Source organism: Merops nubicus, unplaced genomic scaffold (assembly GCF_000691845.1).
Source record: "Merops nubicus isolate BGI_N331 unplaced genomic scaffold, ASM69184v1 scaffold6325, whole genome shotgun sequence".
Taxonomy (NCBI): Eukaryota; Metazoa; Chordata; class Aves; order Coraciiformes; family Meropidae; genus Merops; species Merops nubicus.
This window is the reverse complement of record NW_008610161.1, coordinates 65,829-76,143: the sequence shown is the minus strand read 5'-3', so window position 1 is coordinate 76,143 and position 10,315 is coordinate 65,829. Positions and strand designations below refer to the sequence as shown.

At 46.7% G+C, this 10,315-nt stretch overlaps 1 protein-coding gene across 1 annotated transcript; it reads left to right on the top strand.

The window, feature by feature from the left end:
• The first annotated feature begins 4,079 nt into the window (after positions 1–4,079).
• NRSN1 (neurensin 1) lies at positions 4,080–5,849 on the top strand. Its single transcript, XM_008940800.1, has 2 exons — positions 4,080–4,274; positions 5,348–5,849. The coding sequence occupies exons 1-2, from the start codon at positions 4,086–4,088 to the stop codon at positions 5,744–5,746; spliced, it is 588 nt and encodes a 195-aa protein (XP_008939048.1). The 5' UTR covers positions 4,080–4,085; the 3' UTR covers positions 5,747–5,849.
• The last annotated feature ends 4,466 nt before the right edge of the window (positions 5,850–10,315 follow it).

Here is a 10,315-nt window from a genome sequence, read left to right as displayed (position 1 = left end):
GGCTTGTGTTTGGTGGCTGCGCGGTGTCAATGCACACCCCCATTTGTTTCATCCTGCCTTCCAGATGCCTGTTCCTTACCTTTTTTATTAAATGTGTCCAACCCTTCCGTAAGATAGAAAAGTAGTTGGAAAACTTATTGGGTAATTTTTCTTGCAGTTTGCTCATCTCTTAATCTGCCTGTTCACCAATCCAGTCACATCTCGCCAGATCAGTGGAGAATAGTAAAGCTCCAAGTAAACAGGATGGCTTTTGCCATGGAAACAAAAGTTGCTAGGGGATGGATTGCCACTGAGCAGTGGTGTGTGCTGGAGCCGTAATCATACATCCACGTGTTCCCTGGCACCTTGGGTTTAGGCAATGAAAAACTTAATGATTAAACCATTTTCTGTGGCCTGGATGCATGTTCCGAGCTCATGTGTAAGAGCAGATTTGGGTAATAGTGACGCTTTTTAGCAGAAGCTCCCCAGCATTTCAGCAGTTGGTTCCTCAGCCACGAAGGTGAGACATACATCAACACTCAAGAGATCATTGCCACTGCAGCTCTTATTCATCCAGCGTAGTCTGATGCTGTGACACGCATTTCCTTCTTATTTATGGAGAACTGTTTTCTCCCACCGTAATCTGCCTGTTCCAGTCCCTCTGCCCCATCTGTAAGTAGCAAGAACAACGTCATCATGTTTACATTGCAGCTGAGGAAAGAGACCATCTTAGGCCAAATTACCGGGCTGCTTCAGTGACTCATGTAGGGCTGGGGAGCCTTATTCTCTTGTCTCTAAGGGACAGGGTATTTTGCAAAAGATAGGAGGGAGGGTGTGGAAGAGGCTGAGCATAAAGAGAACATTCAGTAGTACTGATATGCAGTGCTTGAAAAGAATTAAGGATGCTGACAGTGCTTTTTTTTTTTCTGTCCTTTTTTTTTCCTATTTTAAAAGGTCATTATACTTGATGCTATCACAGCTCTCTCAAGCAAAAGATCATTCTTTTCTTTTCTGTTCTACTTCCCAGCTCTTATTTATCATTTTGCTCATATGCCTAACCAGAACCACCTATTAGAATTTTAGATTGCTAAAGAAGAATCTATTTATCATAGAATTGATTGCAGGCTGTGTGGTTCTTGCAGGCTTACAGGTTCATTAGGTTGTTAGAAACACTGCAAACTTCTTTCTCTCTGTTGACTAAACCTACAGAGAATGCACTAAATGTAAGGTGGTGTTTGTACAGCTTTTTGTCACCTTAATTGCAATAACTACAGTTGCTGGTTCAGGCCCAGCATTGTACTTCAGCTGCTTTCTGAATTCTGAAGAAACCAAAGGAGCTCTAAAGTTGTCTTCTGGTGGCAGCTGGACTAATGCAAACAAGCTTTGGTGGGCTGTGTTACCTGGTCATGTGAGGTCTGGTCCTTCCTGTGTTGACCTTATATAGAGTCACCTGGGGAAATCACCTCCCTTTCTGCTCATTATGTGATGCTAAATATGCTTACCTGAAAGACTTACATTGGCAAGGAGTTAAGCATAATTTATTTAAGGAGGTAGAGTTGATGTGAGAATAAAGATTGAAGTAAGGACCTGAGCAAGTGAGTCTCCGAAGAGCTTTGGTTGGCCCCTTGTCTTGTGGGAGATGGAGTGCTTGCTTACTCATAACCAAAAGATATGTTGAGGGGCATGGACATAAATTGCTTTTATCTTGAGATGCAGGCTATGGGATGGCATGTGAGAGAGCCTTGGTGGCTGTGGTAACACTTTAGGGTGAGACGATGAAGCACTGGTGGTATTTTTGAGATGGGCAGAATTCTGGTTTTATGAGAACTCTTCAGTGCTTGTCCTTTGGAAGGTGACAGCTGGTCAGTGTAGAATGATGCTGGCAGTGAGAAAAGGGGACTTCTTTTCCTCTCTTTTCAGGTAGGGAATAAACATCAGGAGAGAGGACTCCATGGGAAACAAAAAGCTTGTCTGCAAAAGAGCCAGCGGGCTCCAAGAGGAGCAACTTTCAGCATTTCCTCACAAGAGTTCAGATTATATAATTATATCCACACCACAATTATTTGGTTTTTGTACCTCAAAAAGTCATGTTGAAAAGCTCATAGCGTTGTAACAGAGCACAAAAAATGAGTTTTTCCAATGTATTACCTGTAGTGGGAGATGTCAGGAGTGGAAGCATACAGCTTGGCTGGTGGGCTGGGTGCCAGGCTCTCCCTGCTCACCTGGTGAGCAGCTGGTGCTGCCCAGGAGTCTCCTGCTGTGTCAAGGCCTCAGTCCACCCTGCCAGCTTCTCTGCCTAGCCTGGGAAGGCCAGCACCTTGAGCACACTGGAGGGTACTGGTGGTGTACCATCAGCAGAGAGCAGGCCCATCCACAGAGTTGGAGAGCACTTCTTTGATTTCCTAACACTTTATGGTGATTGAAGTGGGAAAGAGAAACCTGCAAGGGATGCAAAGGCAGTTCTGTGTTCAAAGAAGGGACTCCTGCCAGCAGCTGTCCCACCACTGTAGCTCTGCAAAGCTAGGTCACTAGCACTGTCCCACCCACCTCCCTTCTCCTGGAGGGAGCTCTGGCCCTTGCTATGGCCCCAGCATCACGTGGGCCTCCTCCTCCACTTGGTCATGGTGTCGGTGAGAGCCTTGAAAATTCATCATGAATTGCAAGAGAGAGAGTTGCAATTATAAGATGTTGAGAATCCCAAACTAAATTAACGTTAGATATACAAAATAAATAAAAACGAAGATCACTGTTTTTCTTTTATGAAGAGGAAGAGCAAACTGTGCTTTATCCCTAAGCCAAAACTGCAGCCAGATTCCAAAAGGCTGGAAGGTCACAGCTACACCAGCAGAGATTTCAGAGCCAGAGAAGAGTCTCATTCCAGTTGGTGCCATTCCCCATCAATACTTCCTAGCTTCTGCTTCATATAAATGCAGCAGTGTTTGGTTTTCCGGCATACTTGGGTGTTTCATACCCAGCAAGATAACACATTCCTGAAGGCTGTACAGCTGCAAAATTGGGAGGTGCTAGCTGCTGTGAACATGCTAAACCTTCCTTCCTTCACTCAAAATTGTTGCAGCGATCAGATGAACTGCTTTAAGCTGGTTTCAGTTGAGCTGTGACATTCAGATGAAAGTACTGATTAACAGTTCCCTTTGGACTAAGAGTTTCTGAACTTCTTTAACGAAAAGTCAGTCAGCTTGAGTAACATTGACCCATTGCTCAAGTGTTTTAGGGGCTAGTATTGCTTCAGTGAATTCACTAGCATCGCACCCATGCAAGCAAATTCAGACCTGGCACCTGCATAGTTAAATACAGATTTTCTGTAGAGAATTAGGGGATCTTCCATGAAGTGTGAAGAGTAGGGAACACTGATAGTTTTCAAAGCAGGCAGACTTCTGATGTCATTAAAGTTGGCAGGAGCCTGGGCATTGACTTCTCCAAGGAAGCAGTGGTTTGCCACAACTTCAGTATTTCCATTTCACTCTCTTCAGTGAGCAGACTGGTGATTCTGTCTTCTTGATTTTTCATTGTCCATATTTAAGTACAGAATATGTACAGTTTCAACCTGTCTAGGACTTATTTTGGCTCTGTTTCTCATGGTTATGAATGTTGTTACATCAATGCTTAGTCCTGCACTTCAAAAGCTAGGGCAAAAACGTTTAAAAAAACCACCTTGCTCAGCAATTTGGAAAGTTCTTAAGGTTGTAAACTCTAGTTACTCGATAGAAGCAGCCTGGGTGAGAGGCAGCAGGAGCACTTGAGGGATGCTGGCCTTTGTTACTAGATATATTCTGACTTCTCAGCCTCCACTGAAATGCAGGAGCACTTGAGTGCAGAAGATGGGGCGCAGGCACCTGGATTATGGGGGGGGAATGTTCCCTGTAGGCTGTGCTGGGCCAAGATACTGAGTACCTTGGCTTCACTTCAGCTGGGTCACCACATGCAGCTCTGCCAGGCTCATTTCTTGGTTTGGAGAAAAGTGAAGGGAAGTTCTCTCCTGGGTTGCTTTCCTTAGCATCTCCTGGTGTGTTTGTCAGCAGCTTTCCCCTCTTGCCAGGTCAGTAACGCTGTGCTCTGTGTGGGACCTCTCGTTGCAGGTGGGAAGGATGAGCTCCTGTGCTGACCTCTGCGGGTCCAGGCACGTGCAGGGCAGCACCGAGGGAGGGTACCAGCGCTATGGAGTTCGGTCCTACCTGCACCAGTTCTATGAGGATTGCACAGCTTCAATTTGGGAGTATGAGGATGATTTTCAGATCCAGAGATCGCCTAGCAGGTGGAGCTCTGCTTTCTGGAAGGTACTGCCCGTTGCTGTTGACTGACGAGAGAAATTCCCATTTCAAGACTCTCTCATGTAACGAAGGATTTTAGGTATTCATCCAGAAAGGCCTTCTGTTGCTCAGTTTTCCCTGAGATGACTGAATAACCATCTGTCTGAAAGAAGGGTGCCTGCACCAAGGTAGAACAGCTTCTAAGAGAGTTCTGGGGTTTTTGGGTCCTGTAGTTTCTCTGTCACAAGGAGCCACGTCACTGAAACATCAGTGTCTTGTCTGAGAAACCCCACCCACAGCATGAAGGTGTAGTTCATCTCTGCTCTGCACCCACAATAGTCCTGCCAGATTTCTGGGATTAGAGCTGGTAGATTAACAGCAGTAACTCAGGGTCTGTTTGATCTAGGGATCAGGGTGACCACAAGATCTCCATTAAGGTCAGGAAACTTGACAGAGTTGAAGAACATCAGAGGTTGGAAGGGGCCTGTGAGACCATCTAACCCAACCTCTCTGCTTTGGTGGCAGGACTGCTCTGTGCCAAGCAGGTTTTACACCAACACTTGAAATGTGCTAGCATTTCACAGCAATAGCAGCTTCCTTCCTTCTGATCCCTGCACAGGAACATGACATTTCATGGAGTGAAAGCAAGAGGTGGATCTGAGACAGACTATCAGCAGGGCCTGAAGTGTTGGTGCTAACCACCACCTAAAGCTAGAGAAATGACCAGTCACAAAGCACTGGGGTCAAACCCTGGTGCTCTCTGTGATGGGGCCCTTGGACATGAAATGCTATTTAGACATAGAGCCATATTTCACTGTTCCTAGAAATGTCAATAATGAATTATAAATATGAGTTGTAAAAGGACAATTTCTCCATATATTCTAGGTCTGGTAGGCCCACATACAACCTAAGAGAAAAACACCAGCCTTCCAGAAGAGCAAACTGTGCCTGCAAGACACCATGAGAGCTAAATGCCTCCTAGGACCACTTACCAACTAGATGACCTTTAGAAGTCCCTTCCAACCTAAATTATTCTATGATGCTAGAAACTGGAAGGTCACATTAAGTGCTTTTTCTTGTTGTTTTTCCCCCTCCCCCAGGTCGGACTCGTCTCCGGGACAGCTTTTATGCTGGTAGGTTTAACAGTTCTTGTCGTGGGTTTCCTTGTGCCGCCGAAAATCGAAGCCCTGGGGAGAGATGATTTCGTGGTGGTGGACGCCCGCGCTGTGCAGTTCAACGGGGCCCTGGATGTGTGCAAGCTGGCAGGAGCGATCCTCTTCTGCCTCGGAGGCTCCGTGGTGGCGGCCTGCCTGATGATGTCTGCTTTTGCCAAAAGCTACTCCAAAGAAGAAAAGTACCTCCAGCAGAGATTTAAAGAGAGGCTAGCTGACATCAAGGGCCACGCCAGCCCAGTCACAAAAGTGCCAGCACCGGGAGAATCAAAGATACCTGTTACTTTGTCCAAAGTTCTCAATGTCCAACCTCTATCCGAAACCTGACCCTTTCCCTGGGTTTCCTTTCTCACTTGTAGATCCCTTTAACTGGAGAACACCAGCTGCGGTTGGCATACGTGCTAGTCAGTTACAACATGTAGTGCTCTGCTGTACAAACACACAGCTGATGGAGAAGCTGTTCCAACACAAATTTAGGATTGGGAAGAGGGAAATTGTGCAATTAGACTTGTGACCAATATATTCAGTGTTTCCAAACATTTTAGTCTGTGTTGAACCAATAAGTCCTTGCAACAGCAGTTAGGTGTTTAGCTTGTCAGATGGCATCCCTGGGGAACATCGGGTGCATTTGTGACAGCTGTATCAGGAGCACCCTGCGTCCCACTGTTTAAAATTTAGATGAGTTGGCTTTTTGTTTCATTTCCTTCTTGCCTTAAAAATACTGTTTAGTCTTAGTCTTACCACCTGGTTCTGCTGTCTGGGAAGCCAAGACTCTGCCCTTGTAATTTGCACTTGTCCTCCTGTACAGTCTGTGTCCAAGTAATACTGCACAGGTAAAACTTGGGTGACAGTGAGTGCTCAAAATTAGATCCTGGCACATGTCACCTCCCAGCAACATTACTGGGAAAAACGAGTTGTGCTTGATCCTGAGTTAGAATTCACTTGTGCAAAACTGCAACTTTTGTCTTAGTCATTCCCATATTAACAAAAACATACAAAATAAAGATAAGGAATTCCTATAGGAGGAGGAATGTTGTACTTGTATACTTTAGGTTGATATTTTTTCTTTCATTATATTGTATTATGTTTGAAGCTCACTCAAAAGGCTTTTGTTTTGGCTGGGTATGGATTACTAAACATGGTTTGACATGCCCAGGCCCCATGTGACATCAGTACATGAATGCCATGTTAGATAATGCTAACATACTGATCTAAAGACATTTTGAGATGCTGTTTCTATTTTTATAGAGGATAGAAAAAGAGTTATGCTTAACCAGATACATTTGTGTAAATGCTACCTGAAGATTTGTCCTTTCATGGAAGATCATTAATTATTTTCCTGCCTGGGGCAATTATTTCACTGTCTTAATCTATGGATTTAAATTAAACTGTATAAAGAAAGATGTGACATTTGTACTCTCTGACAATATGTGCCACCTTATAGTTCTGTCTATTTTTTGAATGGATTGAATAAAATTCTAGGCGTGAGCCACCCATGAATCTCCTGAAAAAATCTTTTTAGTTGAACAGGTTTCTCTATAAATTTAATATGTCAGTTTGAAAGCAGAAATTGGCAGTTGGGATTCTGGGCTCTCTTAGTGCTGCCTGTGTTTTCAGCTTTTGTAGGTGAGGAAGTTGCTTTGGTGCTGGATCAGAAAGGTCCCAGCACACTAACGACAGGGACATGCCAACAGCTCTGCTGTTTCCCATGCTGAATGATGAAATATTTTGTGGTCTGTGAATTGGTTCATTCTTCCACAACTTCAACCAGAACACATGTCTGGAAGTTTCAGCTGAATCTGCCATAATTGTGGTTGGGAACATCACAGGAAGTAACATTTTCTTCTGCAGAGAAAGTGCCTGTCTTAGCAACACAATTAAGTGTCCAAACATGAGCACTGAGTCAGCTTGTCACATGCACAGGATGACAGAGGATGAAACGATGGGGTTTGGTGCATCTGGCAGCTCACCAGCACCCATATATTAGAAGTGCAAAAGCACGTTGCACCCAGTGCTTAAAAATAAGCTTGTCATCTCAGGGGAGCAGCAGATGAAGCAGTGCTGGAGAGGAGATGAGAAGACTGAGGAGGAGCTGTGTATTATTCATAAAGAGCACAAGAAGCCAGGTGCTGGGCAGCGATGACTCAAGGCAGATGGCAGGAGTGGGGCATGGGGACTGTCACTGCTGCCTGCCCTTGGTTGCTCCGGGAGAGGCTCCTCAGCACTTTCTCCCCAGGTGGGGAGGGATTTTGTTTACAGCCATTGGCTTTGGCTGCTGTCAGTGCATGGGCAGCAGAGTCAAGCTGTTCTGACCTTTCAGTGGAGAGGTTTTAATTAAAACATTGTGCATGGAGGAATTGTGGCATTCTGAGCTTTCCAGTGAAGTTCACTGGAGGAGATGAGAGGGAGGGCTCCTGTAGCTGCTGCCGAGGCTCTTCTCTCCCCATACAGTGTTCAGAGATGACAGGTGAAGTTTGGCTGAAAATCCAGCCAGAAAAGAAATGTCAGAGGTTGGGCTTGTGTGCCAGGGTAGGTACCCAGGCGTACAGCTCCCCGTGTGTGGATACACACCCACAAGTGTTGCTCCTGCTGTCCTGAGGATAGACGATGACCCAGCATGTAGTGGGCAGGGCCGATCCCATGGCACCCAACCTGCTTTGAGAGGAGTCACAGGTGGCATTGCCCAGGTGTTGGGGAAGAAGAAGAACCCCCGAGGATCTCACTGCAGCTTGCTAGGATGGGAAGCATGTGTGGGATTGGGCAGCAGCCAAGCTGGTAACACTGTCACGGCCGACGGTGCCACACACATTTCATCCCCTTAAACCCTGGTTTCAGCTGCTTGGAGCTTTTCCAGAACTGAGACCTCCAGGGGCTGCAATCCTTCACAGCAGGGATTCAGTGCCACACAGGGCTTTTGTAGAAACACCAAGCAGAACATCACTCTTATTAAGAAGCCACGCTCTGGAAAGGTTAAGCCGTGTTAGAAACATTTTCAGGATCCATTTCCTTGTAACGTTTTAATACTTTCCTCCTCTGGTGCAGGAGCTGAAGCAGCAGCAGAAGAGCAGTGGCGATGTGCTTTTTGCTGGTCTCATGGAACATGCCTGTGAGATGGGCTCCAGCTAGGGAGCAGTCGGGGGCAGCCAGACTCCCTGGGAGCTTTCCAGTGAGGCTGAGGGCAATCTGTCCCTGCACATATTGTTTCCCTACCATAGATATTCTTCCCTTTTCCCATCCCCCAAGAAACTGCAGCATACGCTCCACTCCAGGGCTGCCTGGGACTTCCCCTCCTGGCACTGGCTGCCGTCACCTTTCCAAAGGGCACATTAATGGACACTGTAGTGCAAATAAAATATGGCTTAAGCAGCCAAGGTCTTCTTTTTCCAGCCCTCTGACCTCCCTGCTCAAGGCACTTCAGTTTCTTCATGCTCACCTTATTTCTTGCTCCAGTTCTAGCCTCATTTGGCTTAAAATTGCAATGCAACCCCTCAGCCCAACACCATTTCCTCTGGAATTGTGGTGAAAGAAATCACATTAAGTCTGAGTGGTAATCTTTGACTTAATTTTGGTTAATACATGCTCTCCAGAAGGTTAGGTCTTCTTCCCTGACCACACTGTGCAGAAAAGGCTTCTCTTCATCATCTCTGTCCTCCCTCCTCCGGGCTGTCTTGACCCCTTTATTTCCCATTTGTTCCCAGTGCACAGTGAATCACGGGCAAAGGCAGAGATTCAGAGACGTCCCCTCCTCCTGAGCTGCCTGTAAGCAGATTTCATTACCAGTTTCTGCTGCAGCCTCAGCTTGCCATTTCCAAGGATGAGGTTTTTAATCATGTGCAAGTGCAAACAAACAGCTCTTCACGAAAGCAGCAGCAGCAGAGTGGGGAGGCTGCAGCATCCCGACCAGCAGCCAGCAGGAAGAGAGAGGTTTGGCAGGGGGAGAGCAGCAGCAGAACGTGCACACCAGGGAGGCTGTTCAGCCTTCAGCAATATGAAATCCAAGGGAGACAGCAGAATAAAGAACCTGATCTGGATGCACTCTGCCAGCAGCTTTCAATCAAAGGGCTAATACCAAAGCAATAATTTTGGTCAAAAGAAAGGAGTTAGGACTGTGGCTCGTTCCACACTGCTCGGTCACCCTGCCATTACACAGCAGGCTGCCTCTCAGCTCGCTGGTGCGAGGGGTAGAGCCAGGGCAGCACTCCCTGCGCGCAGGGCTCTAGAAGCACAGCCTCTGTCCCTCCTTGTCCTACCGCTCCCGTGGCCGAGAGGAGCAGCATCCCCAGAGCACCGCCCTGCACCAGTCGCTGGGGGTGCACCACTTCCAGAAACGATGCCTGAGTTTTGCCAGGTCATCCCATGACACAGTTAGTCCCCAAGGACATCACTGCGAAGAGGGACACCCACATACTCTGTTTCTGATCCTTAGACACTGTGTGTGCTCCTTCTGACTTGTGGGCAAACAATCTATCCACATCCGTTTCTCCTCAGCAGCCCACACAGTGGGGGTTCCCCATGTCCACTCAGGTGGTACACCTGGAGCAGGGCAAAGCTCAGTCCTGCTGTCAGGAGATTTACACAGGGGTTGGTAGGAAAATCATTTCTGCACATTAAGGGTAGGTCAGGAAAACACTTTTAACAGCCCTGCACACAGAATAGACAGCAGCAAGTCACTTCTTCTACTGTTTTGTCTAATCATTTGCAGCTGTTTTTTTGAAGGCATTTCTCCCATATTTTACCACTCACAGGCTTTTGCTAAATACAGATGGGAGATGGTTTTTAAGCACTGCTACTGAGCCGGTCGATTGAACAATGTACTAGATATGCTGCTCCTGCAAGTTCAGCCTTGGGACTCACAGCTCCAAGCTGCTGCCCAGCTAAAGACACCCCGAGCCTGGG